General features: G+C 44.3%; 1 protein-coding gene across 1 annotated transcript in view; it reads right to left on the reverse strand.

Annotated features, from left to right (window-relative positions):
- Positions 1–2,474: 2,474 nt before the first annotated feature.
- Positions 2,475–12,435, reverse strand: part of LOC109929934 (parvalbumin alpha) — a 32,877-nt gene continuing 22,916 nt past the window's right edge. Inside the window, exons 3-5 of the mRNA XM_048617533.1 lie at positions 9,505–9,637; positions 5,566–5,675; positions 2,475–2,503 (exon numbers count right to left, since the gene is read on the reverse strand). Of these exons, the coding sequence (XP_048473490.1) occupies positions 2,475–2,503; positions 5,566–5,675; positions 9,505–9,637 (272 nt within the window). The remainder of the gene's footprint in view (positions 2,504–5,565; positions 5,676–9,504; positions 9,638–12,435) is intronic.

Here is a 12,435-nt window from a genome sequence, read left to right on the forward strand (position 1 = left end):
TCTCTCTCACTCACTCACTCACACTCACTCACCTACACATCACTTACTTTCTCTCTCTCTCTCTCACTCACTCACTGACTCATTCACTCACACTCACCCACACTCACTCACCTACACACCACTCACTTTCTCTCTCTCACTCACTCACCTACACACCACTCACTTTCTCTCACTCACTCACTCACACACTCACTCACCTACACACCACTTACTTTCTCTCTCACTCACACACTCACTCACGCACTCACTCACCTACACACCACTTACTTTCTCTCTCTCTCACTCACTCACCCACTCTCTCACTCACTCACTCATTCACTCACACTCACTCACTCTTACTCACTCACCTACACACCACTCACTTTCTCTCTCTCTCTTTCTCACTCATTCACTCAAACTTTTATTCACTCATTCAATCACTACCTTCCCCCCATTTCCATAGTGGGTGAGAGGGAGGGGTGATCTGATTATTATCTGAGTGGTACCAGTCACTGTGAAAGGAGGGTTCCACTAGATCCCTGATCAGCCAATTGGAGCATCCTGATCAAGTGATCAACGGGGGCCACTGCAAATTGTGTCTCTCCAGGACCCCTTAATGTGTTCCACAGGGACCCCCTCTGTGTCCCACTAGAGCCCTCACTGTTCCCCGCGAGGCTGCTCACTGTGCCCCACAGGAATCCCTCACTGTGTGCTCCACGGGACCACAGTTCGACAAGTCCAATCCACAGGATGTGTTGTAGCAACCCACCAAGACTGATCTTACAATATATCTGTGACCTTTGACGTATGGATGCACTAAGGCAGCAATATTTTGGTGCATCCAAATTTCTCTTGACATCCTACACAATCCTGATGAGGAATGCCATAAGTAGTCGATGTCAGAGTCGGTCATTTGATACTGTTGTGCCTTTGAACAAAATCATGGCTGATTGTCTACCTAACTCCACCTTCATGCAGTATCCCCACATCCTTCATGTCCCCTTGTGCCCCAATATCTTTTGGCCCTGTTCTTGAAGCTACATGACAATGAGCGTCGTTATCCCTCCCAGGTAAGGAATTGTCTGAGTGAAGAGGTTACTCCTCATCCCAGTCTTTGATAACTGACCTACTTCCTGAGACATTGTCATTCTGGCATTGTCCCTGAGTCTCTATTCTGAAGTTCCCATCCTTCCTGGGGCAGCACAAACATTGTTTTGTTATGGCTTCAATTCTAGACCAAAGAGGCCAATTCTTTTCATAGAGTTACATGCCATTGCAACACATGGCATCCAGTAAAAGGCCCACCTCCTCTTCAGTCACTCTCTGTGTGTGTAATGCATTCAGGTCAGCCACATGTGTGTCTAATGTACAGTAGCTCAATAGGCATAGAACCTAGACTTTGTATGTGAGTCTATAATATCACAACCTTCTAAACAGTGTTGAAAATAAACTTCTAGATATCTGGATCAACAAAGCTGCACCTATCTGTGGTATATGTGAGATGGACCAACATATGCAGATAGTATCCATTTTATAAATGGGTTCTGTTCCTGTGTACATTCATATATTTGTTTGTGAGCACATCAGAACACAATACAGTACAATATAAAATAGCCGTTCATCAGTGTGAGCATGTTGGATCATTGAGATTAATACACTCCTGTGTGGGATTTCGTTTGTGAGTAGGTGCATTTGTTAAATCAGGCATTCTAATATTGGGGACCGCCTCTATAGAAAACCACTGTTAACATCGGAAGCAAAGACACTCGTAGTTTAAGAAGACTTGCAAATTCCTTTTATATGGAAATTCTAGTGCTGGATACATTTTCAAACAAATTTTCAGAAAGGTTTACCTTATGTAACAGGCAAAATCTTAGGCTGTGCTGCTATACACAAGGGAAGGAAAGTGTTTATTCACCTGCTACATCAGGTGAAAAAGGACAACTCAGTTGGCTGGATGGCTGGTTTGAGCAATGTCGACAACGCGGGTTTGATTCCTGAGCTGGTTGTGATATCCACAAAGGATTTTCCTTCCTAACCTCTTGCCCCTCTTGCTTGAGGCAGAATGAACCTCAGGTTAAACCACCAGCTGTCTATGTCTCTCACTCGCTGTCTATTGAGAGAGCAGCCTTGACTAGATTCGGAGTTTAAGGTTAACACCGTTAATGAGGGACCCTTGCAGTGCAAAATCTAGACGACCAGTTAATCTGGTAACACTTGGAGCAAGTTTATCTTGAACTGACCATTGAAGACAGAACGCACAGACGCTATTATTTGTCGGACCAAATTATTCTTTTGACATTTATTTGTTTGACAAAACCTTCCGGCACAAACACGAGTATAAAATGTACAAATAAATAGAAGGAACTCTGTGTGGACATTAATTAACCAAGGGTTTCTCTGGGGCCAGAGTCAGGTATAGAGACCTTTATGAACTCAAATGGCTAGGGGAGGGGTAGGAGCTGGTAAAGGAGCATTGATTTGGTTCAGTTCTTTTATGCTTGAGCCACCAGCTTTGCAAATTCTGCAAAAGAAGAGAAGGGGAAAAAAAGAGTAAAAGATAAGGAATTAAGATATCAGATTAAAATGCTTAAACAATCATCAGAGTGGGATGTTTCGCATTTTGAGCCATTGTCCGCATTATTTTTATTTATTTCTGACATGAAAGTGTCACTGGTTAGACCAGCATTTATTATGCACCCCTAATGAGTCAGCCACCTTGCTGTGTGTCACACATAGGACAGTACAGGTAAGGGCAGCGGATTTCCTTCCCAAATCGTGCACCGCAGACCTGGTAAAAGCAGGGCTGAACATTGTGCCTTTTCTTTGGCTAGTCACAGTACATCTTTACAGAGGCAAGGCACCTTTTGTATTTTTGATACGGTCCTGGGACATCTCTAGGGAAGTCAAATGACCTTTGGGGGATGTTATGTGCCCTTTCCGGGGATATAACATACTGTTTGGAATAGCTAAAAGTAGAGATAAAAGAGTAACCATGATTGCTTTGAATGGCAGGACAGGCTCAAGGGGCTAAATAGCCTACTCCAGGTCTTATCTCCTATGTTAACTGTCAAGCTCATTGGAACTGTCAAAAGCAACCCAGACTCTGTATATATGCATGTATATCACAATCTTCTAAGAGTGTTGTAAATAAACTTCTAGATATCTGGCTTAACAAAAGCGCAACTATCTGTGGTACATGTTACATGGACTAACATACACAGATAAGGAGTTGCGAGCTATCATGGCATTTGAAACTCTTTCCATTTTTTTAATTCATTTTTGGGACATGGGCATCACTGGCTGGGCCCAGCATTTATTGCCCATCCCTAGTTGCCCCTTGAGGAGGTGGTGGTGAGCTGCCTTCTTGAACCGCTGCAGTCCACCTGCTGTGGGTTGACCCACAATGCCGTTAAGGAGGGAATTCCAGGATTTTGACCCAGTGACAGTGAAGGAACAGCGGTATATTTCCAAATCAGGATGGTGAATGGCTTGGAGGGGAACTTGAAGGTGGTGGTATTCTCATCTATCTGTTGCCATTGTCCTTCTAGATAGAAATGCTTGTGGGTTTGGAAGGTACTGTCTGAAGATCTTTGGTGAATTTAAGCTTTAAAAAAATGGAGCATTTACATAATTTTAACATATTTACATGTTAAGTAATAATTGCTGTCTATCTCATTCAATCTAGTGACAGTAGCCTAGAGGTTTCCATTACTGAGTTGTTAGAGTATGTCCAGCTTCCCAGCCATCCATTATTACAGTGGAGTGCCTGCCATTTCACAGTTTGATTGGCAGCCCTAAGTGCCTGTAGACTCTTTGAAATGGGACTATAACTGAATTCTAATGTTGCTGCAAAAGACTCCACACTTAATGATTTTTTTTCTGATAAGGCATTGTGTGGTTGAAGGGATGTAAAGATTGTAAATGGGTTTTAATGAATGAGTTTTTTTTGTGAAATACAGTGAAGTGTGCAATATGCACTTAGACCTGTATTAAATACAACTTTATTCACCTCACTTAGATCCTGAGATCTGCCCATGGGACAAACTAGGTAAGTTGGCAAGGTAGGCGTAAGGGCAAAGATTGGCATTCATGGCTTGTTATGAGTTAGTACCAAGTTGGTATAGGGATTAGAAAGGGCCAAGGGGGTAGGTGGAGGGACAGAGATTGGGATGGTATGAAGGGCAATGAAGGATGAATACATTAGCTTTGAGGGTGAGAAGGGTGACAGAGAATCAGTACAGGGGAACGAAGTGGTTGACAAGGATGAGGCATGAGGAGTGTGTGGTAGGGTGAGGGGATATGAAGGGTGAGGGCTGGAGAACTGATTTGTGTTTTCATTTTGTTTTGAAACGTCAATACAGCACCGGGCCATGGAGACAACCCTTCCACCCAACTCTCCTTCACCCCTTGGCTCTTGGTCAGGGAAGGCCCACTCCGATGTAACCCATTGTACATGGATTGAAACCCAATAACTGGGCGGCCATCGTTAAAAGTCATGGAGCCAGGAATCTTCCCAAACCTATGCACTACGATTCTGGATGAAAATCTAGGCCCAACTGTGGTTTGGAGGGGAACTTGCAAGTCCTGATCTCCCCAAACATCAGCCGCCCTTGCCCTTCCAAAGGATAAAGGTTTGGAAGGTGATCTCAATGGAGTTGAGTTCCTGCAGTACATCTGGTAGATGGTACACCCTAGTGCCACTGTGTGTTGGTGTTGGAGGAAGTGAATGTTGAGGGTTATTGATGGGTTGCTTTCTCCTGGTTGTTGTCCAGTTCCCTGAGTATTCTTGATGGACTTTCAACCCCCAGTTTAGTTCTATTTGTTGTTCTCACCTGCATCTAGTGTCAGTGCCTCTTGACATGGGACAGGGAAATTGGGCCCTGGGTTTCATACTGTGATTTTTACCGAGCCACCCTTACAAGAAAAGCAAATCGCAAAGTGAACAACAATTTACAATGCAGTGAGAAAAAAGCTGTGCTGCACTGTTGGTAACCAGATTCTCTTTGACAGAGACATTCCTGTGGCAGTTAACCTTTGGATAAATTCAAACTGAGAAAGTTCACTCTGATTGGCCAAGGCATCGCCATGGAGAATGCGCCAGGGCTTGGTTGTCCCCTTGTGATCCTCCATTGGTCGCTCAGCTGGGAGAGCGGGGGCACTGCAGTGGGACACAGCACTGACATGCTTAGGGTCACTGTGTCAACTCCGACTCTTGTGGCACGGTGGGTAGCATCCCTATCTCTGAGCCAGGAGGGCTGCGTTCAAGTCCGGCTTGCTCCAGAGGAGTCATGACACAACTGAGCAAATCGACATAAAAATAATAAAAAATAATGGGTTATGACGGTAGCAATTTGGGCTCATGTGGTGTTGTGGTAGTGTCCCTACCTCTAGCCTATGAGGTCCAGGTTCAAGTCCCATCTGCTCTCGAGGTGTGTAATATATCAATGAATGGGTTGATTAGAAAATATCTATAGCACAAGCTTCTTGTGAAGTATATAATACAGTTGGAGAATTCCACAGGCAGGTAGATAGCTGTCACCATGATATAAGCCTCAGATCTATCCATCTCTATCAAATACATACCATCTGCTCCAATTTTACCATCGTGATCCTCATCTCCAGCTGCAAGCAAAGCCTTGGTTTCGCTGTCAGAGAGTTCTCTTCCATTCGCATGAAAGCCCTTTAGCACACATCTGTGAAAAGGGCAAAGTACAAACAAAACACAGATGTAAATGACAATGTACAGCCACTGCTTCCTAAACTTGTTGGGCTCCAATTCTCTCTTCCTTGACAATCATTTCTTCTTCGGACAGCGCCCCTGATGATATAAGGGTCACCGGTTCATGGCAAATGCTGCGATTTTACAATGGAGCAAGGTAATGCAAGTCAACACAGCCAGGGCATGGAGCGAACCCCATGCTGTTGCTGCTATCAAGCCAACTGAACCAACCCCCTGACACTCACTACTCGCTGCAATTTCCCTTTCACATCTCTGTTGCTCAATCTACCTTCACCAGCTTCCATTGCTGCCCCCCCCTCCTCTCTGTTGTAGTGCGAGGATGTTCAAATTCACTTGGGGGTTCAGGTGCATTGATCTTTAAAATGCTATGGGCAGGCGCAGAAAATAATCGGGAAAGCTAATGAAATGCTGACCTTTATATCGACGGGACTGCACTACAAGGATGCAGAAGTTATGCAGCAGTTATACAAAACCCTGGTTAGTCCTCACTTGGAGAACTGTGAGCAGATCAGGGTATCACACCTTACGAATAGTCTCTTCCAACTTTTCCCTTCAGGCAGAAGATTCAGAAACTTAAACACACATACCACCAAGTACATAGTATCTTGAAAGTAGAGTCACAGGTACACAGTATAGGGAAGAAAGCATTTGGTACGCTTCCCTTTATTGGTCAGTGCATTGAGTGTAGGGAGTTGGGAGGTCAAGTTGCGGCTGTACAGGACATTGGTTAGGCCACTTTTAGAATACTGCGTTCAGTTCTGGTCTCCCTGCTATAGAAAATATGTTGTGAAACAGTTCAGGAAAGATTTACAAGGGTGTTGCCAGGGTTGGAGGGTTTGAGCTATAGGGAGAGGCTGAATAGGCTGGGGCTATTTTCCCTGGGGCATCAGAGGCTGAGGGGTGACCTTATAACAGGTTTATAAGATCATGAGGGGCATGGATAGGGTGAATAGCCAAGGTCTTTTCCCCTGGGTGGGGGAGTTCAAAAGTAGAGGACATAAGTTTAAGGTGAGAGGGGAAAGATTTAAAAGGGACCTAAGGGGCAACATTTTCACACAGAGGGTGGTGCGTGTGTGGAATGAGCTGTCAGAGGAAGTGGCGGAGACTGGTACAATTACAATATTTAAAAGGCATCTGGATATATATATGAATAGGAAGGATTTAGAGGGATATGTGTCAAATGCTGGCAAATGGGACTAGCTTTATTTAGGATATCTAGTTGGCATGGACGAGTTGGACCTCAGGATCTGTTTCCATACTGTACATCTCTATGACTTTATGACTCTAGATTCAAGAATAGCTTCTTCCCCACTGTTATTAGACTGCTGAATGGACCTCTCAAAATTCAAATCTAATGTTGATCTTGCTTTGTGCACCTCCTGTGCAGCTGTGTGTACGCCTTGCTCTGTCTAAGCACCCTATGATCTGTACGTCCTTGTATGTTATGATCTGCCTGTAGGGTTCACAAGAAAGCTTTTCACTGTATGTAGGTACATGTGGCAACAATAAAATGTCAGAAGGACATATGGGCCTTGAAGGGAGAATGACGCAAATTTGCTAGAATGCTACCTGGACTTTAGGGGTTAAGTTAATGAGGAGTGATTATACGGATTGGATTTTAGAAGATTAAGGGGTGATCTGATCGCATTCTTCAAGATGTTATCAGGAAAAGACAGGGGAGATAAAGAGAAATCATTTCTATTTGTTGGAGATTCTAGAACTAGGCGGCATTGTTTGAGAATTAGGGTGAGGCCATTCATGCTAGGAAGCACTTCTACACACAAAACATAGAATCTCAATCGTGTGGAAGCAGACCATTCAGCAACCCTCCAAAGAACATCCCACCCAAACCCACCACACCGTACATTTCCCAAGCTAAGCCACCTAGCCTACACATCTTTCATAGAAATAGAATCCCTACAGTGTGGAAACAGGCCATTTAGCCCAACAAGTCCACACTGACCCCTCCGAAGACCATCCCACCCAGACCCATTATCCTAACCCTGATTTCCCAAGTCTAAGCCATCTGACCGAAACACCCCGGGGTACTACGGCCAATTTCCCATGGCCAATCCATCTAGCCTGCACATCTTTGGACTGTGGGAGGAAACCCACGCAGACACGGGGAGAATGTGCAAACTCCACACAGCCAGTCACCCGAGGGTGGAATCGAACCCGGGTCCCTGGCGCTGTGAGGCAGCAGCGCTAACCACTGAGCCACCTGAAAGCAAGAATACTACTTATTGTCAATAACTCCAGGCATCTCCCCTTCCTGCTATAAAGGTGATAGATGATTGGAACTCTCTTCCACAAATGGCTGTGGATGTTAATCCATTGTTAATTTTAAATCTGAAATACATATTTTCTTTTTGTTAAGCAACAGTAGTCAGGGATATGGGCCAAAGGCAGGTGTATGGAGTTAGGCTGCAGATCAACCATGATCTCACTGAATGGCAGAACAGACTTGAAGGGCTGAATGGCCTGCTCCTATACTTCCACTGTGTCAAACAGTCTTCTGATACAAATCTTTATATGGGACTCTTGAAATGTCTTTTCTTGCAAAGTATACTTTGTCTGCTCTGGACATTCAAATATATATGTAGAGTCATATAGAGTCATACAGCATGGAAACAGACCTGTTGGCCCATCTTCTCCAAGCCGACCAGATTTCCTAAACTGAACTAGTCCTATTTGCTAGTTTTTTACGAGTATCCAGAAGGGAAACAAAGTTTAAAAAAAGAAACTAGTAATTCTTGAAAATGAATGTATTAGTCATACTAGATCTCCATTTTGACATCCAACCAGTTTGTCTCATTCACCAGGGATAGTAAGAACTGCCGATGCTGGAGTCAGAGATTAACACAGTGTGGAGCTGGAGGAACACAGCAGGCCAGGCAGCATCAGAGGAGCAGGAAAGCTGATATTTCGTGTCAGGACCCTGTTTCAGAAATGGCTTTTCTGAAGAAGGGTCCTGACCCGAAACATTTACTTTCCTGCTCCTCTGCTGTGTTCCTCCAGCTCCACACTGTGTCTCATTCACCAGTTTTACTGGATTTTCCTTCTGGATGGGCCTGTAATGGAAATTAATAACTGAAAAGTGAGGTGTTGCTCGAGCTAATATCACAGAGTCATACAGCATGGAAACAGACCCTTCAGTCCAACCAATCCATGCCGAACATAATCCCAAACTAAGCTAGTCCCACCTGCCTTTTCCTGGCCCATATCTCTCTAAGCTTTTCTTATTCATGTACCTATCCCAATGTCTTTTAAATGTTGTAATTGTTCCCGCATCGACCACTTCCTCAGGAAGTTCATTGCACACATGAATCACCCTCTGTGTAAAAAATTTGTCCCCATGTCTTTTTAAGATCTTTCTCCTCTCACCTTAAAAATGTGCCCTCTAGTCTTGAAATCCTCCATCCTAGGGAAAAGACACCTATAACTAATGTTATCTATACCCTTCATTATTTTATAAACCTCAATAAGGTCGCCTTTCAACCTTGTATGGTCCAGTGAAAGAAGTCCCAGACTATCCAGCCTTTCTTTATAACTCGTTCCAATTTAACATAATTGACAAGATGGAGTCCTAACTTGGCAATTTAGCACAATGAGCTCACTTCCCACAAGCCAGTTGAAGAAATTCTGTTATATTTTAATGCCAGAGATACAATGCAGGAGCTGACTGCCCCTTCCCCGCCAGATTGTAACGCCATGTAGAGAAACATAAGTCTAAAAGGTTGCTGAGAGTCAGAGTTTAGTTCACTGATGCAATTGGATCTTACCTAAGCTCATCCTCTTCAATGAAGCCACTCCTATCTTGGTCAAGGATCTCAAAGACTTTCTTCACATCCTCACTACTCTTCTTCTTCAGACCCACCATAGTGAAGAACTTCTTGTGATCGAAGCTTCCAGGAGCTAGAAGTTACATAATGAGGCACAATCATGAGGCAAATATCAGTTCATTCAGGTTTTGCAATAAAGAATGTTATTAATAGCATATAGAGGTGTTTTGTCTTGTTCTCCAATTTTCCTTCATTCCCCCTCCACTGTTAGCCACCAACAAACATCTCGGCCTTTGGCCACGCACTGGTGTGAGAGATGAGGGAGATGGACATAACTTTCTTCTCATTCAATATTCACTGAGGGCAGACTTAAGAAATTGGGAGCAAGAGTAGGCAAAAAAACCCCAAAATACTGCAGATGCTAGAAACAAAAGCAGGAATTACTGGAGAAACTCAATGGATCTGGCAGCATCTGTGAAGAGAGAAAGCAGAGTTAACATTTCGGGTCCAGTGACCCTTCTCCAGAACGGATTTCGAAGTTCCGAAGAAAGGTCGCTTGACCCGAAACGTTAGCTCCTCTTTCTCTCTCTCTCTTCAGAGATCCTGCCAAGTTTCTCCAGCAGTTTCTGTTTTAAATGATAAAACCTGGCCTGCTCTTCCATTTCCTATGATCGTGAGGGATCTGTAGATTCAAGTCCACTTTCCCCCTGTGCTCCATCTCCCTTGGGTTCCTGAGAGACCAAATTTTTTTCTCTACTTCAGTCTAAAATGCGGAATACCTGAAGGGAAACTAAAAGACTCCAATTAAAGGTAAAGTTGTCTGCCATTTAAGATGAAGATTTGGCAGAATTTCTCCCTTGGAGGGTCATCAATCTTTGCAACTCTTCCTCAAAGAGCAACAGAGGCTGATTTAAAGAGAGTTTCGATTGAGGCAGTCAGGCATCAGCCAAGAAAGTGGGGTCAAGGCCACAATCATATTGGCCATGATGTTTTTGAACAGCAGAGCATTCAGTGGGCTGAATGGCCTACTTCTGCTCCTGTTTCTTACGATCTTAAGTTTCCATCAGGGACAGGCACCCTAGCAGGCTGGTCTTCTGTGTTCAGTTACATTTACCGTCATTGTAACGATCCAATTAACCCAGTACAGGACTGGGACCAAATTCTAGATCTTCCTTCTGAACCCCTGCACATCTTCTGGGTCAGATCAGTTTGAAAGGAGTGCCCCAACCCTGCACCCACCACACCCCCGCACACCCGAGAGAAAATTGTGGCTTGACTGTTACTTAAAAATAATGAGGCGGAGAAAAGGGAAGAACGGCTCTATGGGAAATGCTGTTTCAGATAGTACAGACAAGATGGGCAGAATGCTGTAGGAATTCTGGGATTCTGAGTTCATGACCTGTAATGCCACTCCAGCGCAGTAATGCGAAATATTAGACCATTGGCAAACTACTGCAGATGCTGGGAATCTGAAACAAAATCAGAGAATGCTGGAGAAACTCAATGGGCCTGGAGAGGGAAACAGAGTTAACGTTTCGAGACCAAAATAACTTTTCTTCAGATCTCTTGGTAACTGCCTGTTTGGGTGGCTTTGATCAGCATTATCCCAAGGAATTTTGATGCTCACCAGACCTACTGCTGCCTTCACATCTGACTCTGTGGTTAGCACTGCTGCCTCACAGCACCAGGGACCCAGGTTCGATTCCAGCCTCTCTGTATGGAGTTTGCATGTTTCTCCCTGAGTCTGTGCTGGTTTCCTCCGGGTGCTCCAGGTTCCTCCCACAGTCACAAAGACTTGAAGGTTGGGTGCATTAGCCATGGGAAATACAGGATTACAGATAGAGGGGTGGGTGGGCTGCTCTTCAGAGGGTTGGTGTGGATTGGATGGGCCAAATGGCCTGCTTCCATGCTGTAGGGATTCTATGCTATGATACAAAATACATGCTAAGGGCTATGTGAATCTTGTAACAGAGATGAACGAGAATTGAGACACAGGGTTGAAGGGGGGAGCTATTGCGCAGTGCACTCTCACAGCAGCTCTGTCAAATACATGTAGCTATTGCAACTATTCACAATTACCCAAAATTCAGGTGCAGTGTAGCAACTGAAATATTTCAACATGGTTTCATTTCCTTCCATGGTGTTTCTCTTTACCACAAAGTTAGATGGAGCAAGGTGATAGTTTGTTTTTAACGGTTATGGATTGTTACTCCTCTACCTCTGTTGTGGCGACAGATTGATCACTCAAGAGACTGGAGTTGGTTCCTCAATCGAATGAACTACTGCAGGACTCTGATGGTCACCGATTATCCTATCTCACTGACGTGGAGATGTCGGTGTTGGGACTGGGGTGGGCAAAGTCAGAAGCCATGCAACATCAGGTTATAGAACAACAGGTCTATTTGAAATCACAAGCTTTTGGAGTGCAGGATGAAGGGGCGGCGCTCCAAAAGCTTGTGATTTCAAATAATCCTGTTGGACTATAAACTCGTGTCGGGTGTCTTCTAGTGTCTTCTACTCTTCTAGAGTAAGGCACACTCTCGGTGGCCCATTTGCTGCTTATTCGGACTGTTTTCTTTAACTTAGTTTTCTTTATTTTCTCTACTTTTTGTAGCTAGGTACTTTGTACCTAAGATGACATCGTGTGTTGGCATCATTGTACACTTTTCACTGGATTCCTGTTCTTTTGCAACTTGACTACACATGACAATAAACCTAATTCTAATTCTTTTGGACAACACTGGTTTAGATAGAGGCACAGAGCTCTCGATGCCCTCTGCCTGGTTTAGGTGGAAGTAGAGAGCACTCAATGCCCTCTGGCTGGTTTAGGTAGATATAGAGAGCTCTCAATGCCCTCTGGCTGGTTTAGGTGGATGCAGAGAGCTCTCGATACCCTCTGGCTGGTTTAGATGGATGTAGAGAGCTCTCGAT

Source organism: Rhincodon typus, chromosome 37, assembly GCF_021869965.1.
Source record: "Rhincodon typus isolate 14 chromosome 37, sRhiTyp1.1, whole genome shotgun sequence".
Classification (NCBI taxonomy): Eukaryota; Metazoa; Chordata; class Chondrichthyes; order Orectolobiformes; family Rhincodontidae; genus Rhincodon; species Rhincodon typus.